General features: G+C 36.2%; 1 protein-coding gene, 1 long non-coding RNA gene and 3 other non-coding genes across 8 annotated transcripts; 4 read left to right on the plus strand and 1 right to left on the minus strand.

The window, feature by feature from the left end:
* The first annotated feature begins 3,858 nt into the window (after positions 1 to 3,858).
* LOC127522433 (uncharacterized) lies at positions 3,859 to 5,582 on the plus strand. Its single transcript, XR_007932592.1, has 6 exons — positions 3,859 to 3,954; positions 4,348 to 4,400; positions 4,595 to 4,669; positions 4,878 to 4,950; positions 5,160 to 5,231; positions 5,318 to 5,582. It is a non-coding gene; the product is annotated as an uncharacterized LOC127522433 (long non-coding RNA).
* Positions 4,434 to 4,525, plus strand: LOC127523077 (small nucleolar SNORD12/SNORD106). The gene has a single exon (XR_007932817.1). It is a non-coding gene; the product is annotated as a small nucleolar SNORD12/SNORD106 (small nucleolar RNA).
* On the plus strand, positions 4,712 to 4,800 carry LOC127523079 (small nucleolar SNORD12/SNORD106). The gene has a single exon (XR_007932819.1). It is a non-coding gene; the product is annotated as a small nucleolar SNORD12/SNORD106 (small nucleolar RNA).
* LOC127523078 (small nucleolar SNORD12/SNORD106) lies at positions 4,993 to 5,086 on the plus strand. The gene has a single exon (XR_007932818.1). It is a non-coding gene; the product is annotated as a small nucleolar SNORD12/SNORD106 (small nucleolar RNA).
* A 1,484-nt stretch (positions 5,583 to 7,066) lies between the features above and the next one.
* smim7 (small integral membrane protein 7) lies at positions 7,067 to 15,730 on the minus strand. 4 transcript variants are annotated; one of them, XR_007932589.1, is made up of 10 exons: positions 15,443 to 15,724; positions 15,162 to 15,330; positions 14,891 to 14,969; positions 12,047 to 12,208; positions 11,342 to 11,539; positions 8,378 to 10,662; positions 8,192 to 8,275; positions 8,058 to 8,116; positions 7,474 to 7,564; positions 7,067 to 7,334 (listed from the first exon to the last, which is right to left on the minus strand). XR_007932589.1 is itself a non-coding variant. In XM_051912405.1 (5 exons), the coding sequence occupies exons 1-5, from the start codon at positions 8,401 to 8,403 to the stop codon at positions 7,319 to 7,321; spliced, it is 234 nt and encodes a 77-aa protein (XP_051768365.1). In that variant the 5' UTR covers positions 8,404 to 8,534; the 3' UTR covers positions 7,067 to 7,318. The 4 variants fall into 4 exon arrangements, 1 of the variants encoding a protein (XP_051768365.1); XR_007932590.1 differs by having other exon boundaries at positions 8,058 to 8,233; XR_007932591.1 differs by lacking the exons at positions 11,342 to 11,539; positions 12,047 to 12,208 and having other exon boundaries at positions 15,443 to 15,730.
* Positions 15,731 to 16,014: the final 284 nt, after the last annotated feature.

Below are 16,014 nucleotides of genomic sequence, written 5' to 3' on the forward strand. Positions count from 1 at the left end.
AATGTTGGTCACAAATGTGTCATAAGTTTTAATACTATGGGATTTAGTTCATATGGGGAACTTGGCAGCCATGGCTTTCTTCAAAATACCAGTTACAGTTATTATTACAATAAAAGGAGGGTATCTTTTAGCCACCACAGTTATCAAAATAAATTAATAATAATAATAATCAATAATCAATAATGAGATCCCATATTACTGCATTATTGCTCTACAGTAGTAACAACAGTGGTATTTTAGCAGAAACTATCAGTACCGTGATGCATTTTTGTAAGTTTAGTTGACTGTTCAGCGCTATTGCTTGCTCAGTGCCATAACAGAACTCTGTTTTATTTTCTCAAGGTTAATAATTGTAGCTTTATCCATCTGAGCACACAATTACCACCTGACCTGATCAATGAAAACATCCAGCACATCCTTGACCTGTAGCCCGCCACAGGGTACCATGTTACATTCCCTGTCTGCCTTAATCTCTGTCCGATTAGGAAACAAACATCAGGCAAGTCATGACAGGACCCTGTTGGGGACTCTGAAAGTCAATAGAATGAAAGCTTCAGCATGGTGATCTGCCAGGTTGCTGACCACCTGCTGTGGTTTGGGCCCCTTTTCCCTATGCCATAGAGAGCAGCCCAGAGACAGCAGTCTGGCAACCAGCACCACCCTCCTGCTGTGTTTCCAGTCTGCGTGCACCCGCCAGCCTGAGCCAAAAGGTCAAACAAGTCCCACACCCTGGTTAGCTCATACGTACTTGCCCATGCTGAAAGGCACCAGTGATCTCACCAGCAACTCTCTTTGTCCTATACTATTAGTCCTTCCCAGACACTTTTCCTCTGTAGACCTGTTGTTGGGTGAGGGATGATGGTTGGGGGGTTGACAACCCAGAAAGTTGTCCTGGGCCTTGCAATGAGGGCAGCCCCCTAAGGTTAGCCTACCCATTGAGCCTCAGAAAAGGGCCAACCCATAAAAATTACTGCAGACATCCATGATGCTGGTTTCACTGTAAAAAACAAAACATGTCTGTCTCTCTTTGAAGCCGCCTCTCCTCTTTTTGAGATCATAATGTGTACTTCAATTGGTAGGATCTGCTGTGTGTTTATTAAATGTAAACTGTCAGGAAATAATTGCATTGCTCTTTTGGATTCGTCGTGAGAATAACAAGACATCGACTTCGATCAACATGATTTAAACCTGTAAATCCTAACATATAATAGTCAGGAAATTTGACTTTTTTTTTAATTGAATCTTTAGACCTTTGCATATGTATTGTTTGTTGAAGCTTTGATGGCTCATAGAGCATGATATAGGAGAATATGGAGCTCATACTCATACATAAATACATCCATAAGAAGGAAAAACGCCACACTTTTATCCAGAGGCACAAACTGAGCAAAAATTTGGTGCATATGTTGTTATTTACATAGCCAAAAAGTAATGTGAAATTGCTGAGATCTTTATAACAGTCTAGCAGACTACTAACATAAAATGCATATATTTGTTACTCTCTTTTTTGCAAAAATATGTCTTAAGATATTAAAATGCTTTTATGATCAAAGCTCTTTAGTTTTTTATTATTGGGGGCAGGGATGGGGGGAGGATAAACTTTCCTCAAAATCATATTAATACTCACATTTAAACATGATTTTTCTAAAAATAATTATGTATGGATCAAGTAAACCTAAGTTGCTTCAGTCAAGTAAAATATTACTAACAATATAAAACTTCATACATTTACTTTCTAAAATAACAGTAAAGATTTCACAGAAAAGAGACGCAATAACGCGTGTATTACAATTACAAATACTAAAAGCCTTTTACAGCTAAAAAAGTATAAATCATGCCTTCATCAGATGACAAAAGGCATGTAGTAGATTATGTACAACAAGTTTTTCAGCAAAGTTTAGATCATGTTGATGATTTAAAATATGACACCTTAGGGTTTTGCAATATGGTTTTACTGCTTAAAAATTTAAATAAAAGAAAGCGAAGAAATCATAGCTAGCAAAAACATGCATTTTCTTGTTATTTGGGTAATCCTTTCATTTTGATCAATGGTTTTCCTCCCATTTTACCAACTAACCCCAGGGACTTGAGTCTTGAGTCCTCTCTCTAGTTAAACAAGTCAGAAATTAGTCAACATTAGGCTAACATGCGAACAGAGTACTCAAACAAAGTGATTGACAGGTGGGATCTCTCAAACACGATCATCTACAGAAAATGCAATAAGCCACCATTTAAACCAGCTCTTAAAACATATTTGGAATAGCTATCCAACCTGTTGCGATATTCGGCTACTTAATTGAGAATGTTAGCACTAGGCCTACTTGTATTGTTTTATTTATTTATTTATTTTTTTTGAATAATCGCTTCTGCTTTCAATTGCAAGTCACTCGAATAAACACACATGCTTTAGTATCAAATGCAATGTATATGTGAAAAAAAAAAAAATCACGTTTGAATCATAGTTTCGAAAATAAATATATTCCTTAAGTGATTGATCATTTTTAGCAAGACTAAAAGCAGCGCTTCACACATTTTGAAGGGATGTTTTGCACCAGAGACACATGGGGGAAGGGGCCTTTTTAATATCAGTTGTTGATGGGAGATAATCCTACGACTGGTAATTCGCGATTTTTGTTTCTTTGTGCTAAAACAAAGAGCTGGGAGCCGCCCTTATGTGCTGACAACACATTCACCAGCGCTATGTATGTACTCGACTTACAAAACACAAGATATGTGCTAATGTAATCACACAAATAGGCGCTAATTGCCCTATAGTGAGCGTGCAACTTTGTGCGTCTCAAAGTGTGACCACAATCTGCCCCCGTGCTTGTCCATGGATAACATGGCGAAATAATTATAGCCTAATAATACAAAGATTAACAATATTTAAATTTAAGCGTGAGCATGTCATATGACACATGTTATTGAAAATAATTTTGGGAGAATGCCACTTTTTGTCTGGCAGAAATTTTGTGGTTATGTTTAGCAATTTTATTTTAAGATAACATTATACAATGCAAAGAAACTGTAGCCTACAGTTATTGGACACTTTGCAAACAACATTTCTTACATTTTCTAGGCTAGCCTATATGAAGTCGTATCATGCTAGATTTTTTATTGGAAAGAGCGATAAAAACATTCTAAACATTAAAAATAAATAAATAAATAAAAAAATGCAATTTTATGTGCAGCTGCTTTCTTTGGCGATGTTGATGTTGTGTGTGTGTGTGTGTGTGTGTGTGTGTGTGTGTGTGTGTGTGTGTGTGTGTGTGTGTTTTGTTTTTGTTTTGTTTTTTCATTGAATACAGAGGGGAAAACTGTAGGCCTATTAAAAGGAAAGCAAAGTCATTTCCAATTTAGCCTATACTGCCACCTTCCGAAGAAGTTATGGTAAAACAAGGAGATGAATAGTCAACCATGAAATTTACAGCTTTTTTGTGTGTTAAATTTTAAGTATTTTTCCAAAATATTCCATGTAGTTCAGGTAAAAATCATTTTACAGCTATGTTGCTATGGGGAAATTGAACATTTGGATCTCATCATCTCTGTTCATAGCTACAGTAACACTTTGATTTTTTATAGAAAGTAGCCTATATTTAACAATTTAAATCACAAAAAGGTATTTTTAAAAACGCTTTTAGCGTTAGCCTATAATTGCATATTGGAATTCATGATCATTGTAAATATTTTTTGTGATAATCACTTTCGCCAGGCATGTTGAATTTATGCTAAACAAATAACAACACAATGACATATAAAGAAGGACCAAATGGTGCTTTGTGTGTAACATCACGTGCTGAATGGTTAAAATGATACAAAAATATAGCCTAACCTTTAGATTTACAGCTTGTCCACGTCTTTGTTATCGCGACAATCCATCACTGCGCATGCGCAAGGACTATATAACGCGTGTTCGCCTGTTCGTTCTTCCCAGTTCCTTCCTCTTTCTTCAGGGTAAGCAGCATATACTTCTATTTATCTATGAGGTGTTTATAAATGCAAATTCTATAAAGTTATTGGAAAGTACGCATTGTGTTTAAATTGTATGGAATATATAAATATATAAAAAAACTAAAATTAAGGGTTTTTGTGTAGTTTTGCTCTGACCACGTGGCTCGTTTTCGTTGCAAGCGGGTGGGTCTTTAGATTTTGGAAACTTGATTACAATATTGTAACGTTTACTCGCATATAACGTAAATAAATGTACAAACACATGCTATTATTGTGAGTCTATTGTTTCATCGTAGCTGCATATAGGCCATTATTTCAGATTCTTTGTAGCAGATTATTTGTAATTACCTACTTCTTTATCCATATACTTGATTTTATTAATTTTGTTTTTTACAGTATGTGGGCTGTTGGGAAAATGGAGCTTTGCTCTCGTGCATACTCTAATCTCGGTGAGTTCAGATTCAGAACTCCACTTTGGAACTTCTGGTAGCAATGATGACTAATTTTTTTCCCCAGCAGATCGACTCTGTTGACTTTTAAAAATAAAATAAGCCAAATGAACTGAGCAACCAGACAGTTAGACTAGACTTTTTTTTTTTTTTAATATAAAGGTAATTGATCTTTACTACCCCTCTCCCCACAGACCACGCTGAAAACCAAATGGAGAACTTCACGTTCATCAGGCTTTGTTTCATAAATCTTACACACAATCAAACAGGTAAGACTGAAAATGTTCATGGGACACTGAATTTTTCATTTACCTGGTGCACATGATGACTGATCTTTTTTCCCCAGCAGATCGACTCTGTTGACTTCATTTGTAAAACAAAATAAGCCAAGTGAACTGAGCAACCAGACTGTTGCAACCACTAGATATTCAAGGTTTACTTTAAGGCAATTTACCTTTACTACTCCCTTCCCCACAGATCATGCAGAACCAAATGGATAACTTCACATTCATCAGGCTTTGTTTCATAAGTCTTACACACAATCAAACAGGTAAGGCTCAATATTCTCTTGGGACACTGTTTGTCATTTGTCCCTGGTGCACATGATGACTGATCTTTTTTCCCCAGCAGATCGATAGTGTTGAAACTTGCTCTAAACTTTAAGCCAATTTATCTGAAGCACCATCAGGCTTGCTTTACATACAAAGTTATAGGTGCTTTTGTTAAGTATTTTTCTTTTTTTCCCATCCCTTTCAAAAGGAAGAATTATGTAATTCAAGAGGACCCTTTACATGATGAGTGACCCTTGATGGATGGCAGCAACCTGTGAAGGTATTTGAGGTTTTGTTTTTTCTGTCTAACTACTTTTCCATTCAGTAATTTTAGATTGAGTGTTGTGGTTTCTTGTATACTTCTAGGGCTTTGAAAGACTTATACCCCGAAGGCCCTTCAGTGCCAAACCTACATGGAGAAGTGCATAATGGCTCTCTGCTAAGCAGTCCACATTTACCAATAATGGGGAAGAACCTGATTTGCTTTTTTTTTTTTTTTTTTTTTTTTAAAGAACAGTTGCCTTTTAATTCTGAGCTGCGAATGTTCCAGGATGTTTAAGTGAATAATTTAACTTATTTCCCCTGGAGCTTGTACTTCCTAATTGTTTTTACAATAAACTCAAAATATCAACTAAGACTTTTTTCCTTCAACCTCTCATATTCTTATGAAAATGTGTCATATTGTAATGGCCAGTTAAGTAAAACTAATGGTTGGTTTGTGACCTTAGCCAAGTGGTAGTAGGGGTTTGTTTGGTGGGTTTTTTTTTTTTTTTTTTTTTCCTTAAAACCATGTATATTTTCAAATTGAGCCAAATGATTTCTACAAGCTATTAAAATCTTTGACCATGAAATGGTCTATTGAAGTTAACGGTGTATAAAACGAATATAAAAAGATCAGTCAGATCCTCCAACTATCACATGTGCTTTGGAGTGTGTGTGTGTGTGGGTTTTTTTTTTGTTGTTGTTGTTGTTGTTAGCTGAAAGCAACAATGACACTGCTTCTGCAAACTAAAGGCACCCACACACTACAAGATAATCAGGGATTTTGGGCCCAATTCTCCACTTCCAACAATCCTAGATAAAGTCCCATTTATCTTGATGATTCTACAGATTATCTCATCAGATTTTTCTGTGGTTTGAGTTGAGAGTGACCTGTATGCGTTCATAAGAACGTTGGGCAGCACCAATCACAAATTGTAAATGTATGTGTTTAATATTTACAATAAGAATTCTGTTTAGTGTGGGGGGGGACCACAAGGACAAACGTGCACACGCTGTTGACTGTCACGTAGAACAAAATGATACCAAATCAGAAAGCAAGCTGCCGGATGCCCCACAAATTTTCAGTAAAAAGCAGCACAAACACTATTGCCGTTTCTTCTAGCCCGTCTTCGGCTGTTTGTTTACTCAAGTCACGTTTGACTGTGAGAGATTGTGTTGTGCTGTCTTGGTCACATCACAGCACTTACACACACTATAGGAACAAAAATGTTAAAGGGTTAGTTCAACCAAAAATTAAAATTCTGTCATTTACTCACCATGCAACATTCATCAACTCGCACATCAGTTATGATAAATGAAAGCTCAAGCATGTTTGCTTGACGTGTGTGAGAACCAATGAGATTCATTCTCATGTGTTACCCAGCACATTTGAGACTCCGCAAGAGGTTTATTCTTCCATGTCAAGCAGGTTCGGTTGAGCTGTTTATGTTCACTGATCAATATTTAAATGTAAATAAAAGCCTAAATTAAATCTGTTCATCATATAAAGCGATCATGTCTCTTCAGAAAATTTGGCTAAACCACTCAATTCATATGGATTAGTTTTATTATCTATTTTTGAACTTTTTGAAGCTTAAGGTGAGTAAATGATGACAGAATTTTCATTTTTGGATGAACAATCCCTTTAGAGGGGGGGCAGTGTTGGCAAAGGACCTCGGGAATCAAACTCGAGTCGCCGTGAACGCATTTGAGCCATGTGTCGGCGCACTAACCACTAGGCTATCAGCGCCAACAAATCTGGTAAGATTTTAAAAATCTTTTAGTGTGAGCCTGCCTTAGTGTGGTGCATGATACTCCAATATTTGTTCCTAACCTGAAAGCAAGAAGCCTCAATGCATTTAACACTGACATTTTTATTTAAAACAAAAACTAATTCCCATATGCTGTCCTCATTTGATTCAAAGAAAGTAAAAGCAATATTAATCATACACACTTCTGTACAAAATATACAGACGTCTTGTAAGACGTTGGATAAGACTATGTATAAGACTTAAAGACATCCCGCTCTAAAAATAACCATTAAAAGAAATCTGCCCAATCATTATATATTTTGTCTGTAGTTATCCTCACTGTAACAGCCATGTATTATGATCCAAATAACCTGAAAGAAATGACAAAGCACACACTATTACACAGTAACAACTCTCCACAAAACAGCTTTCAATATTGAATAAACAACATGACTTTTTTTTTGACAGCATGAAAGTAGGAACAACTAAATGTTTACAGTCAATACTTACAAAATCATGCAAAACATCATGAAAATGTTCCAAAGGGCAATGAATATGCGAAAGTACCGCAGACTCAGCAAAAACTCTCTGATGTTGTCACCTTAAGACAAATAATGCATAATAAAAGTCAAATATGATCCAGGGCTACTTGGAAAAAAAAAAAAAAAAATCTGGTGCCAGAAATGCAGCATCTTTTATCTAATATTTAATTTATTTCATAATATTCTAGTTTTATATACTTTTTACAACATAGACCACTCAACACTTTTGTTGTATGTGATGGGCATTTTTTTTCCGCACACACGCACATCTATCTATATCTATACACACACACAAGCATATACATATACACATACACACACACGTATATACACACACATATACATTTATATATATATATAACGATAATGTTTACACATAAGGTAAATGAATACAAACAAAAAAAAAAAAATTATAGAACAATGCATGTTGAAGAGGAAGCGTTTTACCATTAGTAAATTATTATTAAGTGAATTATTAATATTGCAATTAAATTTTAGCAATAAATTAACTATTACTTCATAGTGGAACGTTAAGTAATGAATCGCTGTTACCAGTGCTAGATGATCTAGATTCATCGCCAAAGCCTTGAGACTGTGTTTCCCTCTTCTTTCTGCGCAAAGACACAACTATTAACAAGCAATCCTCCAAACTAAAACTGTAAGATGACTTTTGTGTCTTTACTCACAGTTTAAAGTTGAGTACAGCGCCAGCGTTCATGAGCAGAGTGCTGAAAACGTAAGATGTGTGACGTGGACAGGGAAACAAACGTCTGTTACACTGTGACATTCAGATACTAGACATATGAACATCACAGATAACTTTTAATTTCATAAAAAACTATTCCTGCATTAATAAAAAGAGTGAAATTTACCCCAAAATTAGAAGATCTCCGATCATTTTGGACAATTATTTCCGTCTCGGTTCGTCCTCTTCTTCTTCTTCGATCTTTGTGTAAGTACAATATGAGTTTTTAGATCGTCATCGCCACCTGACGGCTGAAATAGAACACGACAATACTGTCTGCATTCATCCTCCTCAACCCCTGGCCATGCAGGGCTCCGGACTGTGGCTAATTTTTTTTCTGTCATTTTCCCAGCCGGTGCTACCAAAATTTTGTTAGCGGTCGAGCTGGCGCGACCACCACAACGTTGGCCAACATCAAATGGCAAACGAAATGAAAGCGGAACGAAACTACGCTACTCATTTGTGCCTCACGGACCGTTTATCATTTCGGACCAATAATACACAGCGCATAGACATATAAAATACATAATTTCATTTTTCAACGGTATATGATTACCAGTGATGGGAGAAACGAAGCTTTTAATAGCTTTGAATCAATTGAACTATTGCTTCGCAAAGTGATTCACTGTTCCGAAGCGTTCGAAACGCTACACGCTGGTGACCCCTGGTGGTCAGAACCTTACTTTTTTTTTTATTTATTTATTTATTTTTATTTTTTTTATACAGTCTATGGTCAGAACTGTGTAATACAACAAAAACCATGCAAAAACTCATGCATAAAAATACCTTTTACAAACCCATTGCAAATGTTGTATTTGCAATGTTGTATTGAAAGTAAAATCTATCAAATGCAATTAACTAATCATCTAGTAAGATTAAATATCAAGTGTCTGTGTAATATTTGTTCTTTTATCAATTTTCAGGGCTTGTTTTGTTCAATGGATGGCTCAGCTGAACAGGCCAGTAAGAGTACAATGTACCCTGTTCATATTGTACTGTAAAACACTTTTGCTGCTATTGAGGTGGGATACGGGTAAGGTTAGGGACAGGTTTGGTGGTATGGGTAGGTTTAAGGGTGAGTTAAGGTGTAAGGGAAGGGTCAACAGTGTAATTATAAATGTAAATACAGAAATTAATTACAGATGTAACTACATGCAGGTATTTTTTTTAAATATAAGTACAATGTAAAAACATGTATGTACACAATAAGTGCACTGTATCAAATGATTAGTTGAAATGTAAGTACATAGTAGTTAAGGCCACCTAATATAAAGTGTTTAATTATGAGTGTGAAGTGGGGGGTGGCATGACTGTGTTTTGCCTAGAGTGGCAGTTGAGCTTGTGCCAGCTCTGTCTTTGGCTGTGACAGGGCAGACAGGGGGTTCAGAGACTGCCTCCTTGGCCATGACAGGGCAGGCAGAGGGTTCAGAGACGGCCTCCTTGGCCGTGACAGGAGGAGCTGCAGTAGGTCTCACCGCCTCAGGAGGAACTGCTGACATTGTGTGCCCTAAACACACAAAATGGCGGTAGCCATCACGGGCAGCACAGATGACAGTGGAAGGACCTCCAAGCATGCTGGACTTGGGACCACAGGACTTGCAAGTGCTGAGATCACTGGACTTGGGACCACCAGACTTGGAAGTGCTGAGACTTGGGACCACCAGACTTGGGAGCGCTGGGAACACCGGATTTGGGAATTGCTAAGGAAACTTAACAAGGGTAACTATAGAAACAAACAAGGCAGCTATGGAAACAAACTAAACACTGGAAATGAAAAAATATGCTTCAAAATAAGAGTCCTTAATCACAAAACATGGGAAAAGAGACAGGAATTGTAACATTTATAGTCACATTTGTATTTTCTTTTTTGTTGTTGTTTGTTTTTGGAGTTTGGAGACAACAACAAAAATTACCATCCCCATCTAATTAAATGTACCATTTTTTTTTTTTTTTTTTTTTTTATTATCAACTTTCATAATTACATCTGGGTTCAAGTCAAAACTAGTATAAAAACCCCTGTCATATTTTAATGCATGCTCCAAAGTCCGGAGCTGGTTCAGTCTACTGAAGGTATTTTTCAGCAGTGATAATACCCAGCCATGGCCTGACGGAAAGCTTTATAAATTATTGAGTTTTGAGAACATATCAGCCCACCACCTCTGCCAGCCTGACCACTGTCTCTGTTCAAGTCCCCCAGACATGTCCACTGGTCTTTGAAAGCATAGGACACACACCACTTAGAATGATCCTCGTAGCTTCTGAACATCTGAGGTCCTGGGAGACAAACTCTGTTAATGTTCATCACGTGCCGGGGAAGTGAGCAGTTAGAGGGGAGTCGATGTGCCTGGTGCAGCCATGATTCCACCAGCAGATCTGTCCCTAATGCTTGAGCCACCCAACCTGTGTAAATATCTGTAGAGAATGTTTGACATTTTGCATGGAATTAGTGTCTTATTATCCTAAAACTCTGTTTTATGCTAAAAGAATAGTTAATCTAAAACTGTTAACCCAAAAAAATTTGTCATCATTTACCCTCATAATGTAAGAGGTAACACTTTACTTAAAGCCTTTATATATAATGCACCATAAAAGTATTTTAATGCATTAAGTATGCCTTGTAATGCACCTTATAATGCATATGTTCTCATGAATAATTGTAACAACAGTTTAGATTTTACAACAACCGTGTTGCATTATACTTTATTTCAGTTTTATTTTTTTTAAGGTTAAGTTTAAGTTTAGTTAAAATATAAAAGCATTAGATAGACCTACAATATATGATTTATATTTAACAGCTTTGTTTATATGCAAATATCTCTAAACATATTTCTGTTAAATTAATACGTGTGTATAGCATGATGTTGAGTAGTGTAACATTGTAGTAATATACTGTCTATAAGAATGTATGTGAATGAAAAAACTCCAGAAATCATGAAAGGTTGAACTTGAGTCATGTACATTGTTACATAATAAATGTAAATAGTTGCTTACGCACGGTGATGAACTTTGGAATAATGTAATGTCAATAAACTGCTATGTTGGGCCGCCAGTCTAAATATGTAGAAGAGTTTTTGAATTTTAGAGCTCTCACCATCCACATAGTTGTGTGATTTGGCGAAACTGAAAAAAGTTTGTCCTCGAACTGATTTCAGCTTCTGCAGACTCTTCCTGTTTTTCAAGGCTGGTGTCTTACCATCACAAATTTGTGCCATTACTGCAATATCTGGGCGAAATGCCACAGGTACAGAGCAGTTGTACATACGTGGATTAAGATATGCTAACTGCCATGCTGTTAAGAGAGAGGAATACTTATTTCAGACTTGTGAGCACTAAATGATACCACTCTTTAAATCAAACTAATCTTATATGTGACCCTGGACCACAAAACCAGTATAAGTGTCAATTTTTTGAAATTGAGGTTTATACATCATCTGAAAGCTGAATAAATAAGGAGAATATTTGGCTAAGATACAACTATTTGAAAATCTGGAATCTGAGGGTGCAAAAAAATCAAAATATTGAGAAAATCACCTTTAAAATGAAGTCCTTAGCAACGCATATTACTTACAAAAATACATTTTTGATATATTTACGGTAGGAAATTTACAAAATATCTTCATGGAACATGATCTTTACTAAATATCCTAAAGATTTTTGGCATTAAAAAAAAAAATAAATAAATCGATAATTTTGACCCATACAATGTATTGTTGGCTATTGCTACAAATATATCCGTGCGACTTATGACTGGTTTTGTGGTCCAGGGTCACATATAATAAACATTGCATGTGCTCACATATTTGAGGGAACTGTGTATAGTTGTATGTAATACAGAGCAGAGTCTGGCCGTAGTATTTTCCTGTAGATGGGTAACTGTAATTTCTCTCTGGAAATGGAGGAAAATGAGGAACACTGTGTGTGAGCCAAAATCCCTGAGACTGGTCAAACATCAGCACTCCTGCAGAAACCATACACATGGCAATACAGTTAGTCTTAAATCCTCATGCAGTTGGATACATCTTTACATGTTTCATCTAGCACAAAACCATGTTTTTGCACAAAACCGTGCCTACTATTTTAATGTTAGTAAAACAAAAGAGGGAGCTGGAGTGAATTTGAATTTGGATTAAAGTCTGAAAAAAAAAACAAAAAAAAAAACAGACTGGACTGGACTGGAGAATTTTTTAAAAGATTTCAGCATGTTGTTGCATGACGTTGCCTGGGTATTTAATGAGTTACTTAAAGTCCCCCTGTAGTCAATAATTTTATCCCTTAAAGCTCATCTTTGATCACCAAAATGACATATTTAAACATTTTTTTCCTGTTGAAAAAAATTCTTCATGCCTTAAAATAGCTTGAATGTAACTCTACACAATTGCTTCATTTAGTATACATGGATCTATGAATATGCTAATTAGCCCCACCTCCACTCACTTGCACAAGCTCAGAGATCCACTCAGTCAACTTACTGAGGTCAACGCTGCACATAGGTATTACTTTTTACAACGTCAGACACATCACGGTAATTAATATGCTTGACTACCTTATCAAACAATAACTGCTAATAATGTGTTGTAAAAAATATACCAGGATAACCTGGCTTCTCTTGAGACTCCACTGCTTCAGAGTGGTCATAGTTAATGGTATGATAAAAAGCCCGCTGGCACGTTGACGCGACTGGTTACACAGTAATTTGTGAAACACCACAAACACCAGCGATTTCAAACCGTGTTTTTGAAACGATCTTTAGATCACTGCAGTTTTAAAGAGAAAATGCTCAGCAATGGTGATGACTTATGAATTTGCACATGGTTTGTCTTACAGCATATTAAAAACACCACATAGACATATAAACAACATTAAAAACTTGATTTTCATCATAGGGACACTTTAAGTTGGTTTTGAGAATATGCAAAGAGTAAGAATATTTCTGTCATGACAACTTTCAGAGTGTTTGGCATGGTATAGATATGACAATGTTAATGTTTGGTCTTGGTGGAATAGATCTGCTACACTGCTGCTGCAAAGCAAGTACAGGATTTGCTACTGCCAATACATACTAGGGGTGTAAATCGGACAGTTCATCACGATTCGATACAATATCGATTCTCATAGCCAGCGATAGGATATTTTCCGATACCTCAAAAAGTTCTGTGATATGATTACGATACGATTCGATTCAGGGGTATATTGATCAATGTTTCGATATTATGTGCTTATTTTACACTACCACTTACATTTTTATTAACTCACAACTGCAACCAAATTATATAACATAAACAATTATTTTAAAATTTCACATCCTGCACCCTGATTGGAACATTCACAAATAAAAAAAATTTACACAGTAATCTAATGACAGCTTATTACATGACAACATTCAAGAAAGTATTTTAGTTCTGTGCTAAAATGTGTTGTGTCAAAAAACTGATAAACAAGGAAATGTTGTATATATTGTGTATATATTGTATATAGGCCTATATTCTATAAAATTAAAAGACATTTCTTTTAAATGTATAGCGAATGTAATGAAGCAACAACATATTATAGGTAGGGCATAAGACAGGCTATTAATATTCTTTCACTGTGCAAAAGTATTATAAAGGCTCCAATACAGAGCGGCACAGAGCACTTATGCGCATCCCGTGTGCAGAATGATGCGCTTGAAGCAACACAGAATCACAGCGCGCAGCGCTCCTACGCAGCAGTTTGAGCATTTTCTTTTAACAGTTTTAATTTCAGTTACAGTGTGTGTGAAGAACGATTCATAGCGCTCTGTTCTCCAGTGTTGTGATCTAACAGACACTGTTTGAGATGTGTGCGCGCTGCATTTTGCAAGGCTTTAAACTTTCGTGAAGATTCAGCACTGGCTCGATCGGGACAGTGACAGTTCCAACTACTGTCCCGAGCGTCTTTCACAAGTTCGTTTAAACGAGAATGCACGCGTTGGCAGTAATGCATAGACTGATATTGTGTGAAAATGTGGAGAGTGTTAAAACAAAGGTGCCTCTATAAATAGCCCACAGGTATCGATTTTTTACACGTTGCATCGATGTATCGTATCGTTAGACATTAGATTGATGTATCGATCTATATCGATGTATTGTTACACTCCTAATACATACACAGACATGCTGCTGCTGTACAATAGCATACATGAATTACCTATCGCAGATCTATGCAGGTGGAGCTGGGGAAGGTGGAGGGTATCTGAAAGCGTCCTGCAAACTGCTACAGCACAGGGTGACTAAGTATTTGAAGGTTGAGCAGTGAGCTCATTGGCTACTGATACAACAGGAACCAATCAGCTGTGCTCTATAGAGAATGATATGATTGCAGATTGATGGCAATAATGCCATCTTGCTTTAGAGGACTGATTTTAAAAAAAAATGTCCTAAACAATTTATTCCCTTTGTGCTATAACTCTGAATGAGTTGAGACAGGTCAGTATTAAGTGACAAACGTCCAAACTCTAAAATTAATATTTCACAATGTTTTTTTTTTTTTTTTCACCGTCTTTTAAGACAATTCTTTCAACATTAACAAATCTTACTGACTCCAAAACTTTGAATGGTAGTGTATACGTTGTATATATGTTGCCACCTTAACACGTTATTAGTGAGTATTTACATAAATGTACCTTTTGTATGTCCATACTTGCTTGGGTACTTAAGTACTGGTGGCGCGTCATTGTAAAGCATATAGACTGATCTGTTGGACTGAAAAGTGAAAGTACAGTAGTCTGTGTGCAGTACAGTGTCATTACAGTGTTATTAATGCACAATACAGTATAACACCAGTGAAAGAATTAAAAGATTTGTAGTGTCTCTTAATAAACTTTTGAAACAATCATTAGGAACAGCAAAGAGCAATGGATGATGATTGTAATTAGTATCCAAAGAGCTTCTTACTGTATATCCAGAGTAAAGCTGTGTCAATGTTCTGCCTACAGCTCCTTTACTGCTGTTGACTGTATGTTTACTCATCTGAAAATCCATGACGGACGGATCCAGATACATGTAATCAACTCCACTTCCCTTAACCTCCATCTTGTAAATGGGAAGTTTGTAAATAACAAACCTTTTAAAATAACATAAGAGAGTTACAATAGCAAAACAATAGTAAAACATTGCTGTACATAACACTTTATGCATTATCATAAACTAAGCCTAAAGCAAAGATTTGAACCTACCAGTCAACCGGCTGGCCATCCTCATTTAAGCAGGATATCACTGCCTCTGAGAAACTGATCCAAAACATCAAGATATACACACAGAATTGAAACAACATGAACATTTCAGTTTGTGATTCAAAGCGAATAAAATATTTCCTGTTTAAAATAAAACAGAGAAAGTTGTTTTCACTAGTATTCCGAGCTGAGAAATCAAAACAGCTGCTCTAATGTAAGAAAGAGGAAGTTTGTCTCATGACCAATATCATGCAGCTGTAATCTAGAGAAAGAGAAGCAGTATTCAGTAGTTTTCTCTGCTTATGGAAGAGACTGGGAAAGTCTGTTTGTTTAGAAATATATAATCAGAAATTTGGCTGTTTAGAAATCTAGAGTTTATCACTAACAGTGTTGGGGGAAGTGACTTTTAAAAGTAATGCATTACAATATTACTCCCTAAAACAGAAACTAATTGCGTTACTTAGTTACTTTTTATGAAAAGTAATGTGTTCCATTACTTTTGCGTTACTTTTTCTCACCTGGGCTGGGCTTGCTTGTTTGTTTTCACACCAAAAATTAAATGAATAAGCCTCAGG

The sequence above is a fragment of the Ctenopharyngodon idella genome, chromosome 11 (genome assembly GCF_019924925.1).
Source record: "Ctenopharyngodon idella isolate HZGC_01 chromosome 11, HZGC01, whole genome shotgun sequence".
NCBI classification, from domain to species: domain Eukaryota; kingdom Metazoa; phylum Chordata; class Actinopteri; order Cypriniformes; family Xenocyprididae; genus Ctenopharyngodon; species Ctenopharyngodon idella.

What these genes read in the sequence shown, in the direction of transcription:
- smim7 (XM_051912405.1), bottom strand. Translation starts at nt 8,403, where the DNA reads ATGATCGGAGATCTTCTAATTTTGGG. An exon ending in GGAGATCTTCTAATTTTGGG is followed by an intron (nt 8,234 to 8,377) that starts GTAAATTTCACT and finishes TTACGTTTTCAG; the next exon opens with CACTCTGCTCATGAACGCTG. An exon ending in GCTGTACTCAACTTTAAACT is followed by an intron (nt 8,117 to 8,191) that starts GTGAGTAAAGAC and finishes GTCTTTGCGCAG; the next exon opens with AAAGAAGAGGGAAACACAGT.